A 21960-nucleotide genomic window follows, 5' to 3' on the forward strand; every position below is an offset into this window, starting at 1 on the left:
GGAGGTCGGTAAACTAAATCTGGGAACCATGGATTTGGTGATCTGCCTGGTACACAAGGCTGAAGCTGCCAAGGCAGTGACTGGAAGAGGCCTGATGGCGTGGGGTGGCAGGAGGGTACCCAGTGATGCTTGGATCTGTGAATTAGAAGGAAACTTGAAAATCACCTGTTTCCTTGCCAGTGTAGACAACCACCCTACAAATCCCCACAGAGGTGGTCAACCAGCCTTAGCTTGAGTGCTTCCAGTCCTGGGTGTTCACTGAGGCCAATTCCCATGCAACAGCCCCAAACACTAGAAAGATCTTTCTGAAACAGAATTAGTCTTTCTTCCCATAATTCCACTTACTGGTCCTGACTCTGCTTTCTTGTTTTATTTCCTGACAATAAGTCTAAATGCCTCTTTTCCATGTCAGGTCTTTAGATTCTTGGAGACTTTTATCCTCCCTGATTCTTTGACTTGTTGGTACTGTGTGGCTTCCCTCCAGAAGTTCTTCTCTCTCTCCTTCCCCTCCTCCCATTCTCTCTCAAACTGTCCTTGTTTCTTTTGCCCGACTCTCCCTTTTCATCTTTCTGCATAAGGAAAATTCCAGAAATTTACTTTGTCGTGACATTTTCTTCCAATTCTGGCTCCTAGAGAGCTTGCTGGCTTGCTCATCTTTCAGAGAACTCAAGGCTTCTGTCACGGATCAGTAGTAGTTCAACATTATGGACTTTTCTCGGATCAGGCATTTTTCTGCCTACAGACTTCTTTGACTTCCTGTGTTCCAGGCAGTTCTGGAAGGTTAGTGGTGGTGATTCTAGGTCACAGGTATGCCTCAGAAGATGTGACTTTACTCTGGAACTGAAGCACCATTGCTTCAGGAAAAGTTGGAAATATGTGCTGTGCTTATGGTAGGAGAATACAGGTTTTTCATTCAAGTTAAATGTGCGGTGGGGAGGGGGTTTCCTAATTTTTTCTTCAGCTCTTCAAGGCATTGGATCCACTTCCCATTTGATTTGATTTGGGGACACCTAGATGTAGTTTCTGTGGTAAAATCATAACCAGAATGGCACTCATTATGTTTCCTACTACACTTAGGTCTCCTGTATCCTTTGCTGTGCTTCATGGTCTGGGAACTGTAATGGTACAGCCACCGCCTACTGACTCCTGCCTCTTCCCCATCCTCTTCCCCCATTTGAGTTGTGTGGCTTCCATCTCAGAGCTGTCTTTCAAAGTCAGTCTCTTCTCTCTTCTCCTGGCTTCGCTGTTTACCACTGGTACTTTGTCCAATCCAACCTGCCTGATATCCTCTGCAGGTTCCTCTGTGCCCAAAGGATAAAACTTGAATGCATTCTCTTGACATGAGAGTCCCTTCCAAATCCATCCATTCACTATTTCAACAAATATCCAATGAACACTGACCCTGTGCTGCTGACTGTACCCCACCATTTATTCCTGCTATCCTTTGTTCCAGTCTCACTAAACATCTCCAGATTCACCCAGATACAGACGGCTCCTTTAGATCCCGTGTGTCTTTCCATGTCCCATTCCCACTTCCTGAATAGATCCTTCCATTTTCTCTGCCAGCCAGACTCCTGCTCACCTTTCAAACCCACTTAAAGATCAGCATCCTGTGGAATCTTCTTTGGCTCCTGCAAGAGGGTTGGTTATTTCTACTTATGATTTCCCATCAATATGTTCATATTTCTGCTATAGAATTTATTTTGTGTATTTATTTACTTACCTGTCTTTATTTGTTCTTCTCTCGGCTCTGACCTCCTTCAGGCAACGAACACGTTTTATTTCATCTTTTTATCTCTAGTTCCCAGTACCATGTCTGCCACATGTTAAGGATATAATAAGAGAATGAAATCCCTCAGTGTGAGTAGGATGTTCTGGGACTGAATTAGATGGAAGGAGAAAACAAGTGGTTGAGGCTCCAGGCTCTAGAATCATACTGTGTAGGTGTAAATTGCAGTTCTGTTACTTCTAGTTGGGTGAACTCGTACAAGTTGTTTTGCATCTGAGCTTCATTTTCCTCATCAGTAAAATGGGTAGAATAATAGGACTTTCTTTATTAGGACTATTTGGTGATAACTAAAAGTACAATTGGGTTTATTTCAAGATAAGTGCGTTATTCTTTTTATGAGAGGGTCTCCTGAGAATAGATATGGAACAAAATAGAGTGGGAAATCTTGAGAAGAGGGAAGAAGAGAAAATGCAAAGAGTTTAATTGAGGAAGAGGAAAGAAAGCAGGAGCATTCCTACTATATCAAATTCTTTCTACTTTAATCTCCATACATTAATCAGATTTATCACTTAAAATCCACATTCTGTTCTCCCTAACTGTAGCCTCAGTTAATCTATTCATTGATTTTATAGTTATAGATAGTTCACCATAAATCCTTCACAGTGACAGGTACTTTTCCCTTAGAGCAGGACTCACACACTGTGATTCTCCAGCATAAAAATCAAGCGGCTCAAAACTAACACCATTTCCATCTAGACTCAGAAAGCAAGAGAAAGAGACCCCATATGAGAATGTTACTGAGCTGAGGAGAAATGGGAGCATGGATGCTTGACTACATAGACAATAAAATCAGGTAATTGAAAGAGACCCTTATGAAGATAGGCCATAAAATCAAGAGTGAAGATGATTTTGCCAGGCTGGAACAGGAGATTGACACGATCGAGGTATTAGAGTGGGCTAACTGCTGGAATAGACAGTCTCCAAATCTCGGTGACTTAGTACAAGTTTATTTAATTATTTACTTATTGCTCATGTCTGGTGCAATTTATGAGATGGTTAAAAGGAGATTGTTTCATGAAATCATTCAAGACCAACATTCCGTCCATTTAGTCACACTCTGTCCTCCCCCAGCGTCCTGGTAAACAAGGAAAGAGAGGGAGCAGGAAGGGTTTCATGGGAAGTCTTATGGGCTTGGTCTGGGTTCTCATTCCACTGGCCAGAACCCAGTCACATGACTATATTTATTTGTTTATTTTAAAGATTTTATTTATTTATTCATGAGAAACACACAGAGAGAGACAGAGACACAGGACGAGAAGTAGGCTCCCTCCGGGGAGCCCGATGTGGGACTCAATCCCAGGACCCTGGGATCACGACATGAGCTGAAGGGAGACGCTCAACTACTGAGCCACCCAGGTGCCCCACATGACTATATTTTTTTTTCATGACTACATTTAAACACAGGGGAAGCTGGGGGAAATTTGTGTATCTCTGATCCCAAGGGGAAAGTAGAAATGGTTTTGAGAACACTTTCCAGTCTTTGCCAAGAAGGATGGAATGCAAGAAGGTGGTAAAGAGCAAAGCCCTAGATTTAAGTTCAGAATGCCAACTTCACTAATTCAGGAAAGACATGGACTGGCTCAGCCATTAAAACAAAAACAAAAACAAAAACAAAAACAAAAACAAAAAACCAATCTGGGATTGGAAAGAAATGAGGGGTTCTGGTTGACTATGAGATTACTGTTAGCCAAGAATATTTTTGTCTTGAAAAAAAAAAAGGAATGTAAATGTGTTAACAATACTTTAATAAAACAAGTGGGAGAATTTAAATAAATTTACTATATAAATATTAAAAAGGAATGCAATATTCAGGAGTGTTAATAAAGGAAATAGATTTCATACATATATGAAAGATCATATATATGTATGAAAGATCATAAACTGTCTTCACTTTTGATTAGCTCTGTGTCCTTGACGAAGATACTTATCTGAGCCTCAGCTAGCTCAGCTATAAAATAAGACTAAACTCGTGGTATGTGTCAGGTATTAGTTAACTGTTGCCATACTTATGGACATAAAAGTAACCCCCAAACTCATTTTAAAACAATAATAATTTTTCTCATTCATGCATCTGTAGGTTGGCTGGGTTTAGTGTGCTTCAGGCTACAGGTCTGCGAGGAGGCCATTTGGTGTTTTCTCCGGTCACGTTTATCATGGGTCTCAGGCAGAAGGAGAAGCAATTCTCATGGCCAGGGCAGGCAGGCAGGAAGAAGAGGGAAAAAATGCAATGCCTCTTTAGATCTTGGCCAGGGACTGGCACCCTGTCACTTCTGTCCACATTCATTTGTCCAGAGTGAAGTCACGTAGCTACGCCCAGTGTCACTGGGGGAGGGAAATGAGGTCCATCCATAGGAGTGACTGATAGTGCAAAGTCACATAGCAAAAGACTTTCTTTCTAATCCACATGGGAATGAGGATTCAGTCTACCGCACTGGCATTTATAAGATTGTGGTGATGATTTAAAAATATGTAAAACTCCCAGTACCATGACTGGTAGCACAGGGGCTCAGTAGATAGACACAATGAGGATAGTTATAATGTTGATGATAATGATGTGTTCAGAAATTGTATCCTGTACTCTCCATGGCTCAGAACACAGCTACTGAATTGTGTTTAATTTTGGTTGCCATCTTTAAAAAGAAACACATTAACAAGCTAGATTGCAAGTGGAGAAGGTTTAGCATAAAGGCCTGGGAATCTAGAAACTATTGAAGGAACAGAAAATATTTAGTCCAAAGAAGAGTGGCTCATATAAAAAAGCAAATGCACCCAAATTCTGGAAAGGCTTTCTCATCACAAAGGAATAAACTTGTAGAATAATGGAAGGATCTGCCAGTCGGGGGTGGAGGATTCTCTTAAGAGTTAAGTAGATAATGGGAAGCCCACAGACATTTGCTGTGGAGAAGCAAGGCCCCGGCTGTTAGCTTGCTGAGCAAGGACAAGCATAGCAGGAGGCAAAGAGTGGTGACCTGAGCCTTTTTCTCTACAGCTGAACAGATTTGCTGTGGGGAGCAGGTCAGGAGGTCAGGGCAGGGCTGAGCTTTCTGTGCCTGGGAAAACACAGATCTTAGCTCCCCCTTCAGTTCATTCTGGTCTCAAGATTCACTGGCCCTTCATTCCAAGGAGTGTGTTGTATTTCCTGGGGATCCTACAAACACACTGCCTTCAGTGCTCTCTCCAAGCCCTGGAGCCCCAACTGGACAGGGTGAAATTCGGCCAGCAGTGACCTCGTCCTCCTCTAAGCTTGAGTCTCCCCTCCCCATTTCTCCCAATCAGCCTTAATTAAACTGTTTGAAAGCTACAGCTTGATTTTAATTAGAGCAAAATTGGGAAGATTAGAATGAAATTGGCCAATCATTGTTTACCGGCCGTTGTTTGAGAACACAGCAGGCTGCTAAATTACCTACATGCCAGGCTGCTTGAATTCTCCCAGAATCGGGGAAGATGCAGGGGCGCAGGGGCTTTGGGGGTGGGCCAGCCTCATCTCTGCTCTTGCTCCTCCTCCTGGAGTTATAGGGACCAAGATAGGATTTAACCAAAGAGTTCCCAGATTGAAGGCTTCCCACCTTGGAATTTCTCCTTGGTGAATACAAGGCCAAAGAATTTCCTGGGAGGGACACCTGGATGGATCATTGGTTGAGCTTCTGCCTTTGGCTCAGCTGATCCCAGGGTCCTGGGATTGAGTCCTGCCTGCTTCTCCCTTTGCCTATGTCTCTGCCTCTCTCTATGTCTCTCATGAATAAATAAATAAAATCTTAAAAAAAAAGTTTCCTGGGAAATAGGACAGAGGGTTATGGTGGCTCCTGAGCTTGAGCCCAGGTAGAAAAGTCCTTCAGAGCAGAGTCCAGGTTCTTGTCAGCCTCCACTCCTGATCGAATGAGACTTGGGTCACTTTTTGCAGTTTCTCTGTCTCTTTGTCTTTAACCTGGAAAAGGTGAGTAGTCGCTAATGATGGTTCTGTTTCCTCTTTCCCAAGATTCTTTCTTGAATAGGTAAAATAGTTGAACTTATGTGAAAATTGTGTACGATTTTTTTTTAATGAAAAGAAAGCTCTACACCCATGTAGGAGATTATGGTTTTTATTATAATTTCTTTTTATAGCTCAGATTAATCATGTCTTATTCATTATAGCAGTAAAGGCTCTAATAGCTAAGTACATTACAGTAATCTGTTGTTGAGATAGAAATCTCCTGATGATGTGATGTGTCTAGAAATACTGCCTTCTGTACAGGAGCCAATGCACGATATATCCCTCAGCCCCTAAAATGTCCAGCTAAAGTGTGTGAAGCCATATTAGCTGACTCACTGAGGTAAATCGCTCATTGGTGGATTGAGTTCTGTGGTGGGAGCAGTAGCCCCTGATAAGAGGTATGTTTGGCAGAAGGATGAAGAAAGAGAAGACTTCCTTGTGTCTGGGACTGTTTAGGAAAATCAGTGGTGTTATTGAGACTCCTGTGTCAAACTGGCAAGTCTCAAGGTAGCTGGGGAAAGTCAACTCTCTGAGACAAAGTTGGGCTCAAAGACCTTTGGGTTTATCCAGAACTCTGTATGTGAGAACATTTCCCAGGGTCATTGGTTGACAGTTTACATAGACAAAGTCAAGTCACAGGAAAAATGATGAGAAAACTATTTGTGTCTTTGGCTAAGGCCAATCTTTCTTGGCTCCAAACTTCTTAAATATTTTATTTAATGACCTGTCCTGTGTCTTCCATCATTTTTCAAGGAAAATGGAAAAGCCAGTCATACATATTCTTTTTCTTACAAGCTTGGTTCCTACCCCAAACAGCCTCTTAGAGAAAGATAACTCAGTCCCTTTCCACGTGGCAGACCCTTTGAAAACTCAAGGTTGGAGGAGGGTATGCCCCAAAATAGGTTACTGGAAGTGGATCAGGAAGCCGAAGAAGAAAGAAGGGCAGTATTTCCTATCACGACAGCCTACTCTTTCTGCCATTGTTTGCAAAGTGGTGCTTGGAGGTGGGCTTCCTGGGTTCCATAGTTGCCATAAGGCTTCCCCCCAATCTCACTGGGAGTCCCAGAACCTATTCTGAGAACTGCTGCCTGACTGAGCAGGTGATGATTAGTTGGCTCTGCTGGAAACAGCACTAATTGTCTCCCCAGGAACCCCAGCCTGGGGTCTAACTCAGGAGGAACACATGGGCTTCTAGCACTCTCGGATGCACTGCCACTGGAATGGGGGGATGCCAAGCCTGCAGGGGTGCCACGGGAGAGGGGCTGCATACTCAGGGTATAGAAAATGTGACATTCTAAATGACAGCCATACTGGTGGCCTTGGAAATGTGCCCAAACATGCATCCCACACAGAAATGGAAATATAGGTCTATTGGAAAATGGGTAACAATTAATCTGGCTATTAGCCCAAGGTCTCAGCAGAAGCACATGTATTGCAGAACGCGGTATTCATTGTCACCAGATTGCAGCCTCAAGGAGGCATAGTTTGTTTTTGTTTTTAAACTGTGGAATTCTTTCTAAAATACTCTCTCTTAAGGCTTCCCAGGGAGGGAGGTTTCATAGGTAATATCTCTTCATGGGAGCTGGATCAATGTTCTCAGTTTACAAGCCAGAAAAGTGGTGCTTCAGCGCTGAGCTGCTAGAAACAGCCCCCGGGATGGAAGACCCCAGCTGTGCTCTTTCTGAGTCTTTCATGGCCAGGAGTGGGGGACCCTGCAGGGGGGCACACTTGCTGGCACAATTCTTGTTGACTTCGTATAACTTGGAAGAACCCAGTGCTGCAGTGTGCCTGGTGACATGAGAGTTAGTAGCTGCAACTTGGAGGTGGTCTTTATTTACATCTTTCAAATTAGGAACATCATCAGAGGTCTTCTTGCTTCCATCCCAGAGCTGGTCCTGTCCCTGAGTCCTGCCAGAGCTCCTGTTTCCAGAGCTTGGTAAGGCTGTGGCTCTCCTATTGCAGGCCTTTTGGGGTTCTGGGGAAATCCCTAAATTCATGTACAACCAGAAGCATCATTTGTTGGCAATCTGGAACATTAGTGTTGAGCAGTTTGGGACAAAGATGACTATGATCATTTCAGAATGTATAGAGAGATTTTTGGATTATGCCTACCACATTCTCTGTGTTGGTGTGTATAGCAGTGATTGATCACACATTGGTTTGACCTTCCAACCTGGATCATACGTTTCCTAAATTTTGTTTTGATTGTTATTAATGATTTTATGGGTATGTTAACCCTTTGATAGGAGTGTGTGTTGTTCGCTGTGGGCTAACGTAAAGCATGATGGAAAATGGAGTAGACTTCTGTTGATTATAGTGCCATATGGACACCTTTGCAGGTGGAGTCCATGCTAGAGAGTTCTGGTCACCCTTTGGCTTAACCTATGAGCCCCTTAGTGGTCTCTGCTGATCTAAAGGCATTTTCCACGGGGGCTTCACTACTGTTTGAGATGTTTGCTCTCTCAGACTGTTTACTGTGTAACAAACACAGTGGGAGAAGATTTTAAGAGAAATGGCTAAATTGAAATGGAGATTTACTTGATGTCTTAATTGAAACAAAGATGATGGCTTAATTGAAGTAGTGTGTGTTAATATAATTGATATATAGAAAACATCCTTTTCCTAGGGAAAAAAAAAGAACCTTGATTATTTTATTACTGGAAAAAAAACCCTGCTAAACGAGAAATCGGAAATGAACGTTTATTCTCTGAATAGCTCAGGCTGCCTTCCAGTATTGCCTTCTGAGGTTTGCAGATGCTGGAAAGAACCAGGTTAATAAGCTCTGTAAGTACATTTTTACCACTTTCTGGCTCAAACTCCTTTCACAGATGTTTCCACCATTATTTTGATTCAATGAAGAGCCCCAAAGGGTGGGGAAGAAACTTAGTGAAGTAGAAGAGAAAGCCACTGGGCACCCCCAGAGCCTGAACTGTCCTGCTGGCAGGTGAGGCCTATGCCTGGTTCTGGATTGACACCCCAGTACAGTTCACAGAAGTGGCTTTTGTGGGGTTTTTTTTTGAGGGGGGAAGGGAGGTTCAAATATAGTTTCCATCCTTATGTATCTATTCTTTCTCCAATAAAATTCCCTCTTCCTCTCTGTCTCTCTCTCACACACACTCTCTTCCACTCACAAAATCGTGATTATTCTTTTTGAGTTTCACAGGGTAGGTGAAATAGCATGGTGGTAAAAACTGTGGACTGTGAAACCACACATCCTGTGTTTAAATCCTGACTCTGCCACCTACAGGGTGTTACCCACTAGGCAAATTAACTTATTTGTGCCTCATGTCCTCATCCATAAAATGAAGATAATGGTATTTTCCCCCTGATAGGGCTGTTTTGGATATTGTATTGGTTAATACTTGTAAGATGCTTGGGATGCCTGGCACATACTCAGAATTCATTAAATGTTAACCATTATTTTTTATTATTTGCTCATAAAATGCTTCCTAAGACAGTATCATTCATTTTTCTAAGTCATTTGTTATTCTGTGTTATGATTTCCTGAGCAGCCATAGGAGTTGGAATCAAGCCTTTATCTTTGATTTCTCCCATGGTACCTGTGTATGGACTTGATTTTTAATTAGGTCTCAATTTCTCCTTCTGCAAATGGGTGTTTTGGAACCACCTTAGTTCAGAAAGGTTTTGCTTTGGTGTATATGCTACACTGCGTTTTGGATATATGATAAATTCATGTTTATGTAGATAACTAAATGGAATGAAATGCTCCAGGTAACTAAATAATTTTGTTAAAAGATGGCAAACATTTAAAAATAATTAGGATACCATAAAATACACTTAATCTCCACAGGAGAAAATTGTGTTATAGAAACAGCAGTATGATACTGACTTGGGTTTAATCTCAGCTCTGCCGCTTACTATGTAACTTCATGCAAATGACTTTCTTAACCTCTCAGAGTCTCACTGTTGTCACCACCATCATAGTTGTTAATAGCACTGGGGGAGGGTCAGGACAGTAGCTTTTTGTTCTGGTTCTGGTACCAATTGGTTATATTGTTTCAGCCAATCCCTTCCCTCTCCGTTTCATGGTTTTCTCATAACATAAGAGGAATGGAATAGGCCTTCTCAGCTGGTATGCATGCTGGCACTGCAAATGGATACGGATAGGTATGGGTATGGACAGGTATGTCCATATTAACCCTTTTAGCTCTTCGGGCAACTGGGCAAAGCCTGGGGTAAATGAGCAAAGATGTCTTTAGCTTTGGGGCAACTGGGCAAAGTCTGGACTTCCTGTGCTTATCTCCTCAGTTCTGATCCCAATGTATCACATAGAGAATCTTCAATGTACATGATAATGTGAGAAAGATTGGCAAATAGTACTAAAGTGTTTCTTCTAATTCAAACAGCCCAGAGTTGTGTGACATCAGGCAAATTACTTAGCTTTCTAAACTTCTGTAGCCTCATTCATTTCACTAATATATGCTCAAAACTCTTTTTGATTTGGATACAATATATGATTTTCTAAATCTGATGTGGGACAAAGAGAGATAAGAACTGAGGAAAAGTTGGGACACCTGAGTGGCTCAGCAGTTTAGCACCTGCCTTCGGCTTAGGGTGTGATCCTGGAGTCCTGGGATGGAGTCCCACATCTGGCTCCCTGCATGGAGCCTGCTTCTCCCTCTGCCTGTGTCTCTGCCTCTCTCTCTCTCTCTTTCTCTCTGTCTCTCATGATAAATAAATAAAATCTTAAAAAAGAGAGAGAGAACTGAGGAAAAGTGCATAACTCCAAAATAGTTGCTTCTTTTGGTGACCTTAAACATCATGAGTGTAGCAGAAATTGTTGTTAGACCCATTGTAGGAGGTTGGAGCTGCTGATCATTAACATTGCACATAAAGCACAGAGTCTGGATGGGGGCTCTGTACTCGTGGGACTTTAGAGTGTGGACCATGGGTTCAGAATGTGCCCTATGGTGTGGAAGTTGTCTGTGTCCACTGAAGACGATGGAAGAGGGCCCAGATTCAGTTTACCAAAGCATGAGAAAATGCCATCTGTGCCTTGATTTACATATAAAAAATGCACAAAACCATGCCTGTCAGTTACATTTTATAGTCAAATCTAAGTCTCTCCTTGATATGCATACACCTTTAGGGTGCTTTGTTTTCATTTCAGATCAATTGCTAATAGGTAGTTGCTTCTATGTATGCTCATCTTGTAACTTTTTTTATCTAGTCATCAATAATTTTCCAACAATTAAAGGATTAGGAGAGCTATGATATAAAGCAAATTATTTATTCTACATAAATAAAACAAATGAGGGAATATCCCAATCATTCAACAAAGGTATCTTCTAACAATATGACAGGTTAGAACTTCCAGCATTGTTCTATTGCTGTTGAATGAAACCAAAGAATCACTCTTGCCTTCATAGAGTTTATCTTTTACTGGGAGAGAAAGAGAATTAAAAAATGTATTATACTGGGTAATGATAAGTGTTAAAAAAAAAGATACAGAAAGCAGAGCTTGGGGACAGAGAATGAGAGAGAGAGAGGGTGCTCTTTTGGATGGGATGGTCAAGGACAGCTTCTTGTGGGAGGTACTTTTTAGCAGTCCTGATTGAAGAGGCTGAGCACACAACATGACCACCACTTTTTATTTATTAAATTCAATTAAAGTGGGAGTCACCTCTATAGTAAGATGATCTTTCCTTTTGGTGAGGGATTTTGACCATTGTAAGAAATTATGAAAAATGGAAGAATGCCTGCCTTTTATTTCTCCTAGCAATCTAAATGATAGAATAGGAATTCTTTATTAGTTGATGAAATCTGTGTGTGGCCTACTACAAAGCGGTGAAGCTGGGTTTGGTGTCAGATTCAAAACACTATCCCCAACACCCATGTCAAGCTTCCTGTCTAAGCTCTCTTCTAAGAGGTTTATGGTTTCAGGTCTTAATTCATTTTGAGTTGGTCTTTGTGTATGGTGGAGGATAGGGGTCCCGTTTAATTCTTTGGCGTGTGGTTATTCAGTTTTCTCATTACCATTTACTGAAGAGACTGTTGTTTCTTGATTATGTATTTTTGGCACTTTTGTCACAAATTAATTGACCATGTATGTGTGAGTTTGTTTCTGGGTTCTTTGTTCTGCTCCACTAGCAATGTGCCTGATTTTGTTTTTGTTTTTGTTTTAGTTTCAGAGGTAGAATTCAGTGATTCATCAGTTGCATATGACACCCAGTGCTCATTATGTCACATGCCCTCCTTAATGCCCATCACCCAGTTACCCCACCCCCACCCAATTCTCCTCCAGCAACCCTGTTTGTTTCTATGATTAAAAGCCTCTTATGTTTTGTCTCCCTCTCTGTTTTCATCTTATTTTAATTTTCCTTCCCTTCCCATATGTTCATCTGTTTTGTTTCTTAAATTCCACCTATAAGTGAAATCATATGGTATTTGTTTTTCTCTGACTGATTTATTTCACTTAGCATAGATGCCAATGTGTCTGTTTTAAATGCCAATGCCATACTGATTTGAATACTATAGCTTTGTAATATAGTTTCAAATTAGGAAGTGTGATGCCTCCACCTTTGTTCTTTTTTCTCAAGATTGCTCTGGCTATTTGGAGTCTTTTGTGGGTCCATACAAATTTTGTGATTGTTTTTTCTTTTTCTTTTTTTCTTTTTTTCTTTTTTTTTTTAAAGATTTATTTATTCATTCAGAGAGAGCGAAGAGAAAGACAGAGACACAGGCAGAGGGAGAAGCAGGCTCCATGCAGGGAGCCCGATGTGGGACTCTATCCCGGCTCTCCAGGATCATACCCCAGGCTGCAGGCGTCGCTAAACCGCTGTGCCACCGGGGCTGCCCCTGTTTTTTCTATTTTATGGAAAATGCCATGGGAAGTTTTATAGGGATTACAATGGATCTGTAGATTGCTTTGAATAGTATGGATATTACAATATTGCTTCTTCCACTCCATGAGCATAGACTATCTTTCCATTTATTTGTGTCTTCTTCGATTTCTTTCATCAATGTATCAGTTTTCAGTGTAGAGACCTTTTATATTCATGGTTAAATTTATTCCTAGATATTTTATTCTTTTTGATGTATTTTAAATGGGATTATTTTCTTAATTTCTCTTTCTGTTTTTTTGTTATTAGTTTATAGAAATGCAACTGATTTTTATGTTCCAATTTTGTATCTTGCAACATTGCTAGATTTTTTTAATTCTAACATGGTTGTTTTTTGGTTTTTGTTTTTGTTTTTGTTTTTTTTTTTTTGGTGGAGTCTTTAGGGTTTTCTATATATAAAACCATGTCATTTGCAAATTGACAATTTTACTTCTTTCTGAGTTGGATGCTTTTTAATTCTTTTTCTTGAGTAATTGCTCTGGCTAGGACTGCTTGTACTATGTCGAATATTGGCAGGAGTGGGCAACCTTGTCTTGTTCCAACCTTAGAGAAAAAGCTTGCAGCTTTTCACCATTGAGTATAATGTTAGCTCCAGTCTTGTCATATATGGTATGTATTATGTTGTATACCCTCTATACATTTTTTATTGAGGGTTTTTTAAAAATCATAAATCAATGCTGAATTTTGTCAAATGCTTTTCCTACATCTATTGAGATGATCATATCATTTTTATATTCAGTTTTATTAGTGTGGTGTATCACATTGATTGATTTGCAAATGTTGAACCATCCTTTCATTCCTGGAATAAATCTGACTTGATTATAGTATATAATTCTTTTCATGTACTGTTGAATTCAGTTTGCCAATATTTTGTTGGGGATTTTTGCATATATGTTTATCAGGGATACTGACCTATAATTTTCTTTTCTTATAGTGTCCTTGTCTGGTTTTGGTATCAGGGTAACACTGGCCTCATAAAATAAGTTTGGAAGTTTTCCTCCTCTCCTGATTTTTGGAAATATTTGGGAATCATTGGTAAAAATTCTCCTTTAAATGTCTGGTAGGATTCACCAGTGAAACCATCTGATTCTGGATTTCTGTTTATTAGGAGGTTTTTTTTTTTTTTTTAATTACTGATTCAATCTTCTTTCTAGTAGTTGGTCTGTTTAGATTTTCTATTTATTCATGATTCAGTGTTGGTAGGTTATATGTTTTTGGAATTTAACCATTTCTCATAGTTTGTCCAATTTATTGGTATATAATTATTCATTGTAGTCTCTTGTGATCCTTTCTATGTCGGTGGTATCAGTTGTAATGTCTCTTCTTTCATTACCAGTTTTATTTATTTATTTTCTTTCCTTTTTTTTTTTCTTGGTTAGTCTACCTAATGATTTGTGTATTTTTAAAAATCTTTTCCAAAAACCAGCTTTTATTTTCATTGATCTCTTCTATTGTTTCTTTAGTCTCTATGCCATTCATTTCCACTTTGATCATTGTTATTTTCTTCCTTCGACTAATTTTGGGCTTAATTTGTTATTCCTTTTCTTGAGGTGTGATTAGGTCGTTATTTAAGATCTTTACTTTTTCTTAGTGTAGGCATTTATCACTGTAAACATCTCACTTAGAACTACTTTTGCTGCATCCCATAAGTTTTGGTATTTGTGTTTCCATTTCCATTTGTCTCAAGATTCTTTTTGATTTTTCCTTTGACCTATTGGTTTTACAGGAGCATGTTGTTTAATCTCTACTTATTTGTGAATTTTCCACTTCTTGAAATTTCTAGTTTCATACAGTTGTGGTTGAAAAAGATGCATGATATGATTTCAGTCTTCTTAAATTATTAAAATTTGTTTTATGACTTAACATGTGATCTACCCTGAAGAATGTTCCATGTGTGCTTGAGAAGAATGTGTTTTTAGCTGCTGTTGAATGAAATGTTCTGCAAATATCTGTTATGTCCATGTGGTCTAATATGTAGTGTAAGGCCAATATTCCCTTGTTGATTTTCTATTTGGATGGTCTCTTCCTTGTTGAAAGTGAGGCATTGAAGTCTCCCTCTATTGTTGAAGCATGGTCTATTTCTCCTTTCAGATCTGTTAATATTTGCTTGATATGTTTAGGTGCTCCTATGTTGGGTGCATAGACATTTACAAATGTTGTATCTTCTTGATGAATTGATCCCTTTGTCCTTATAGAATGCTTAAAGTCTACCTTAACTGATACAAATATAACTACCCTAAGTTTCTTTTTTCCATCCCTTCATTTTCAGTATAGGTGTCCTTAACACTGAAGTGAATCTCTTACAGGCAGCATATAGTTGAGTCTTTAAAAAAGTCTATTAAGTCACATTATGTCTTTTGATTGGTCATTTGGCCAATTAGACATGGGATCAAGCAATTGTTCTTCATGCTGCAGTGGGATTTGGGATAGAAAACACTTTGACAAATACCTTCTACTTTAATTAAAGTTTAACATTTCCTGTACAAAGGAAATAAATGATAATGTATTATTATGAACTTGCCTGCTTAGATAAATAAAGCCACACAATGGGAATTTTAAAAGAGTTTGTTGGAACCTTGAATTATTAGTCATCTCTTTTCTTTTGTTTCCCTGGTAATATTTGGCACATGCCCCTCCTCTCTTAGTCCCTGGAGTTAGATGGGAGAATTCTATAGCCTTAAATTGGGCATGGACTTTTATTCACTTATTTTGGAATTCTTTTCTTTTTCTACCGCCCTATAATTTGTAGTCCATGGATTTGGGGAGAAAGTTAGAGCGAGCTTTAGTACTGTCGTGAAGAACACAGTTGGGATGGGTGAGAAAGTTGATAAGACTTTGCCTTTTGTTGTTTCCTAAGGCAGCAGAGCAGGCCCTTGTGAATATAATGTGAAAGACCACAGAAGAATCTTTTCTTACTAATGGACATGGTCTTTTAAATTTCATCCCAGGACAGATTCCTCTTGGAAATGTGTCCCCTTTAAAATGCAGACATTTCAGTGAGGAACAAAGCATGGAGATTAAAAGTCTAGATGGGACTAGAAAGGAATTCTTGCCATCCTGTGGAATAGGGCTTCTCAAAAGATGGACCCTCTTAGGCCTTTTTGGGATATCCATGTTGACATCTACACTAATGGTGTGAAAATAAATCATCTTAATTTGAATTAAGGCAGTCTCACCAAATGACACGAGTATTCATGTATTCCTTATCATTACATACGTGCACCTAAACACACACACACACACACACACACACACAACACACACACACACACACACACAAATGCTAGATTCTTATAAGAATGTCCTTGAAGTAGTCAAGTTTATTAATTTTATTGGATCCTGACCCTTGAGTACATGTCTTTTTAATATTTTGTATGATGAATTGGAAAGTACACCTAAAGCACATCTGAGGCTATTGAAGAATGATTGTCTCAGGGAAAAATGCTTTTGTGATTGAACTGTGAACTGAAGTAGCTGCTTTTTCATTGGAACTGAATTTTTCTTGAAAGAACAACCAACAGACAAACTATTGTTATTTATACTTTAGTGTCTGGCAAACATTTTCTTGAAAAAAAAGGAAATGAAATAAACCTACCTCTTCAAGGAAAATGACTAACAGTATTTGTTGCCAATGATAAAATTTAAGCTTTCAAATGAAAATTAGAATTTTGGAAAACTCTTATTTGTCATTATGAGCTTGGTAGCAGTTCTAATATTTAACAACTTTACTCATGAGATTTGTGATATTAACAAATATGGTGTTTTGATATTATATAATAAAAAGTGTCACAATGTGGAAGATCTGAATAATTTAGTGATCTCATATTTTTTAGATGACCAGTGCATGATGTTTCAAAATCATGAAGGTTAAGAGGACACATTCAAAGTACAGTATAGAACACTGGATTTTAATGTAGCAGAGTTATAAAGATGCATTGATTTGGTTTCAGATTCCAGGCTCTAGCTAACCTTTAAGGAATGACATTTGTTGAGTGAACAACAAATATCCACAAAGAAGAATATCCACAATTATCACAACAGATTGAATGCAGAAACAAGTATGACAGTATAGCTCTCTTCTACTAAGCCAAATATTGAAGAGACTTGCAAAAATGCAAAGTGATACCACTCTTCTTGCTACATTGGTTTTGTTTTAGGACATATGGTTATTGTAATAAAAATATGTTATTTATGTTATATGTAATTTACTGATGTTATCTTTAAATAAAATAACAAATTTCGGTTTTTTCAGTTTTAATTTTTAAAGTGGTAATCCTCAATAGCCATAAGCCACATCAATATGGGGGACTCAATCATTTTTTAAAGTTTGAAGGGGTCCTGAGACCAAAAGGTTTGAGAAATGTTGCTGTAGATCAAACTCTTTTTTTTTTTTTTTTTTTTTAATGAGAGTCACACAGAGAGAGAGAGAGAGGCAGAGACACAGGCAGAGGGAGAAGCAGGCTCCATGCACCGGGAGCCCGATGTGGGATTCCATCCCGGGTCTCCAGGATCGCGCCCTGGGCCAAAGACAGGCGCTAAACCGCTGCACCACCCAGGGATCCCTTTTAAAAATGTTTTTTTTTTTTTTTTTTAATAGATCAAACTCTTGACTTTACAAATGGGTAACTGAAGTCATGTGATGTGACTCATCCACTGAGTAGCAACTGTAACTAGATCAGATCTCTGCAAACCACTGTTCTCATATTTTCATTGTTTGCATATTTCTCCCCATACTACACTATACTACATGACTAACTTTATATGAATAAGCTGATTAGCTACTCTCCAGTGAGAAAGCTGAATGGAAAAAGTTCTGATGAAAGTCTTTCTCACAGCCTGGGAAGGGGAGGCTGGGTGGGAGGACAGAGGACCTTTTTCTGTCACTGGGGGCCTCTATGTGGAGAGGTGTGTGTTGAGGGGAAGTGAGCGTGGTGCAAGTGGAGAAAGAGCATTACCTACTTCAGAATTTATGTTTCTTCTTCTTAAATACATTGAGTTTTTCTTTATCCCTTGATCTCTCCTCCAGGGAGTTTGCCCGTTGGAAAGTAAACAACTTGGCTCTGGAAAGGAAGGACTTCTTCAGTTTGCCATTGCCTCTTGCGCCAGAATTTATCCGGAACATTCGCCTCCTCGGAAGGAGACCCAACCTACAACAGGTTACCGAAAACCTGATCAAAAAGTACGGCACTCATTTCTTACTTTCTGCCACCCTTGGAGGTAAGCAACATCATGATCCTACACTAACTGGCTGCCAGATAATAGAAAATAGATTTAAGACCCATTGAATATAGCTTGAGCCTTCCTGGGTTTTGGTTCTTCCTGGCCTGTTATTGCCTGAGAAACGTTTTCTTTCCGGTGCCTTTGAGAATGGTATGATCTCTTGATAACCAGATTCACCCCCAGAACATTGCTATTTGCTTATAAGCATCCTCCTGAGGAGGGGGTGTGGGGTAAGGCGGTTGGGGGGACTGACAGGCTCCTACTAACTACTTGCCAGCAGGGGGCGCTCCCAGTTTTCTTTTAACAGAGCCTTCTAACCCAGCAGCTTCTCCACATCTAATGTTTGCTGTGGCTCTAGTTATCAGACCCAGAGGCAAAGAAGTAAATGTCCATTGAGTCCCTGATCCCTGCTTGCCTCCCTGAAGATTGGTAACTGGCTAAACAAATTCCAATGGTTCTGGGCTGGCTTGGGAGTGGGGATAGTGCAACCTGTGGCCAAATCAAAAGCTCTGAAGAGGCAGAGTTCTCTCTGCCCTGGGAAGAAGAAAGCAGGATTTTTTTTTTTAAGATTTTATTTATTTATTCATGAGAGACACAGAGAGAGAGAGGCGGAGACGCAGGCAGAGGAAGAAGCAGGTTCCATGCAGGGAGCCTGACGACATGGGACTCTCGGGACTCCAGGATCACACCCTGGGCCGAAGTTGGATGCTCAAGCACTGAGCAACCCGGGCATCCCAGAAAGCAGGATTTATTATAACATTTAGCTCACTGATGGACCAAAAGGATCTCTCCAAGGGTTCAGGCCAGCTGTCAGCATGTGGTAGGTGTTGAGTGTTTGATGGGGAGGAGGCAGGTTGAACTTCAAGGCTTTTGCCCTTTCTGAGGGAGCAGAAATATCCATGGTGACTTCTTATAAACAACTTGAGAGAGAAAATTTTACCTCCCCCATGGAGGTAGATTGCCTGAGAGGGAGATCAATAAAGGATGTTAAATGGATAAGCTGGAGGGGAGGGAATGAGCTATGGAATAGTTAAAGAATGAAGGGAAAGGGAGGAGGGCCTCTGGAGTGGTGATGCCTGTTACCTCGTGTACTGTCGGAGGAGACCATTCTAAAGACAGTGATGGGTAAGAGGTCGTCTGCAAGGCCAACGCACTCCTTCTGAACTCCCGACTATTCTAGCCAAGGGTTTCGTGTTCTAATTGGTAGGGGACTAAGGAGCAAAAAGCCTCACCAATGAACCTGTGTTGTTTGTGATAGGAGAGGAGTCTCTGACCATTTTTGTGGACAAGCGAAAACTGAGCCGCAAGACAGAGACAGCAGGAAGTGTGCCTGTGGTCGGGGGCAGTGGAAACAGCTCTGCTGTGTCCCTGGAGACCCTGCACCAGCTGGCAGCCTCCTACTTCATCGACAGAGAGAGCACACTGAGGCGGCTGCACCATATCCAGATAGCCACAGGCGCCATCAAGGTAACAGCCGAGAAGCACTGGGAGAGGGGGGAGACAGGCAGAGGGAAGCCAAAGGGAGGCTGGAGTTAGAACTGGCTCTGAGGCAGCCAGGCCTGACTGCTGGACATGGGAAAGCACAATCAGCTCTACGAGAGGCCCAGGTCTTCACTGCATAACAAATAATCGTGTAGCTTCTACTCTGGGGCAGTCACTAGCCAAACAGCCTATTGTGAAGGGTAGACAAAGTCCTTATTCTGCAGAGGTTACATTCCGGTGAGAGGTGAGGATATCAAACAAGTAAAAGCAAAGTCATTTTAGATAAAGATATAAAGAAAGGACAGAGTCAGAAGGTACAGATTTCCTGGGGTGAGAGAAGGGAGCAGCTAATATTAGCCAGATTGGTCCAGGGAGGGCACTTTGGATTTAGACTTTGAGGCTGACATCTGAATGACCTGAAGGAAGAGTATTCAGACGTGAGAACGGGTAAGTGCTAAGGCTCTGGGGCAGGAACCAGATTGGTGCCTTAGAACACAGAGAAGACTGCTGTGACTGTGGTAAGGTGAACAGGAAGACACTGATATGAGATGGGGTTCAGATGTAGACTGGAACCAGGTCACATGACCATGATATAGAATTTTAATATGTCAAAATACAATGAAAAACAACCAGAGAGTTCTAATCAGAGGAGGATATGTTCTCATGCATATTGGAAAATGATCAATAGTTACTATAACAGTAATGATTATAACCTTCATCCCATCTTCTCTACTTATATCTAGGAGATTTCTAGGAAAGTTCAAGTTGTTTTTGGGGAAGGGAAGACCAATGACAATACTTGAGAATGCTGGATTATTTTATTCTAAATATAGAGTTAGGGTGGTGAGTGGTGGTCAGTCTTGTACTATATGCTGCTTTTATCACACCTAAAATTTGAAGGAAGTTTTGTTCATTTATTTACTCATTCAGTATATATTTATTGAACACCTATTATGTGTCAGGCACTGCTCGGGGTACTGAGAACCCCAGAATGAACAAAACATATAAAGTCTCTGCCCTCATGAAGTTTAAATTCTTGTAATGGAGACATAATTAATTAAAAATATAATGTCAGGTGGGATTGATGATATGAAGAAATGGAGCCAGGGTAAAGGAAAGAGAATGATGGGGACATAGAACTTTGGGGAAGACCTTTTTGAAGAAATACCATTTAAGGAGAGATCTGAATGAAGGGAGGGAAGGAGCCATATGAGTATATTGACTGAGAGCAGATACAGTTGCCCTGAAGTATATGGGGGGTAATACATGTTAGGGTCCAGAAACATTGTGTCATGTAGCTGGAATGCAGTCAAAAGAGGGGTGAAGTGGGAGATGAGCCTACAGAGAAAATTTTATCTCCCCCCTGGTGGTATATTGCCTGAGACAGAGATCAATAAAGGATGTTAAGATCATGAGGGCATTACTGATTAGGGAAGAGAGGAGAAAGAGGGGTCATGGAGACCAGTGCAGCAACTATTGCAGTGGTCAAGGAAGGAAATAATGGTGGCTTGCTCAGACAAAGCTGGCTGTACAGAGGCAGTGAGAAGTTGGCAGATGCAGGATATATTTTGATGGTAGAACCTATAGGATTAGCTAATAAATTAGAAGAAAGGAATCAAGATTAACTGCAAGATTTTTGGCATGAGGAACCAGATGAACAGTGAGTGATTCCATTTACTGAGAGGGACAATGCTGGGGGAAATGCCAAACTGAAAGAAGCAAATCAAGAGCTTGGTTTTAGACACATTGAATTTGACATTCCTATTAGACATCCAAGAGGAGATATATAACAGGCAGTTGGATATAAACACTAAGATTTCAAGAGAAAGGTCATGATTGGAGATATCATTTGGCATACACATATATACACATGTGTAGTTGGTATTTAATACCGTGGGAAAGAGTGAGATGAGATAACTTGAGTAGTGGTAAAGCAGATGTAGGGTTGAGTTGTGCAGCATATCAATATTCAGAAGTGGAGAAGAGGAGGAGGATCCAATAGAGGAGGCTGAGACCAGGCAGAAAGGTATGAAAAGAACCAAAGTCAAATCACAAGACCTTATGAAGCAAGTGTTTCACAAAATAAGGAGCAGACAACTATGTTGTATGCTGTGGAGCAGTCAGAGAATGGACCTTCAATCTGGTAACATGGAGGTAACTAGCAATCTGGAGAAGAGTGGTTTCTGTGACATGACAGGTACCAAAGACTGAGTATAGAAGGTTCAAGAGAGAAAGCAAAGTGAGGAATCAGAGGAGTAAAGACAGTTCTCTAAAGTTTTTGCTGTAAAAGCAAACAGAAAAAAATGGGTGAGAGCTGGTGGAAGGTCAAGAGTGGTGGAGTTTTCGTTTTCAAGATAGAAGATACTCGAATCTTGGCAAGTTGATTGAAATGATTCAGAAGAGAGGGAAAAAATGATGCAGGAGCAACAGGAGGCAATTGCAAGGGCAGTTAGGTAGGCAGGAGAGGCTGATATTCCATGGAGGAGTGAGTCTTACATAGAGGCATAAACATCCCATCCTTTGTGCAGGAGGCATTCAAGTGCACAGGACACCATGCAGTAGGATGCAGATGTGGTGGGAGGATGTGGTTGTCCTCTTGTGATTGATCCAATTCCTTATTTGCCAAGAATTGGAGC

The 21960-nt window shown here is 40.4% G+C and overlaps 1 protein-coding gene across 2 annotated transcripts in view; it reads left to right on the top strand.

Moving 5' to 3' along the window:
- The window catches only part of BRINP2 (BMP/retinoic acid inducible neural specific 2), a 108593-nt gene that overhangs the window by 68876 nt on the left and 17757 nt on the right, over positions 1-21960 (top strand). For both annotated transcript variants that reach the window (XM_041750955.1, XM_041751019.1), the window contains exons 3-4: positions 17649-17839; positions 19101-19309. In XM_041750955.1, the coding sequence (XP_041606889.1) occupies positions 17649-17839; positions 19101-19309 (400 nt within the window). The remainder of the gene's footprint in view (positions 1-17648; positions 17840-19100; positions 19310-21960) is intronic.

Source organism: Vulpes lagopus, chromosome 1, assembly GCF_018345385.1.
Source record: "Vulpes lagopus strain Blue_001 chromosome 1, ASM1834538v1, whole genome shotgun sequence".
Lineage (NCBI taxonomy): Eukaryota > Metazoa > Chordata > Mammalia > Carnivora > Canidae > Vulpes > Vulpes lagopus.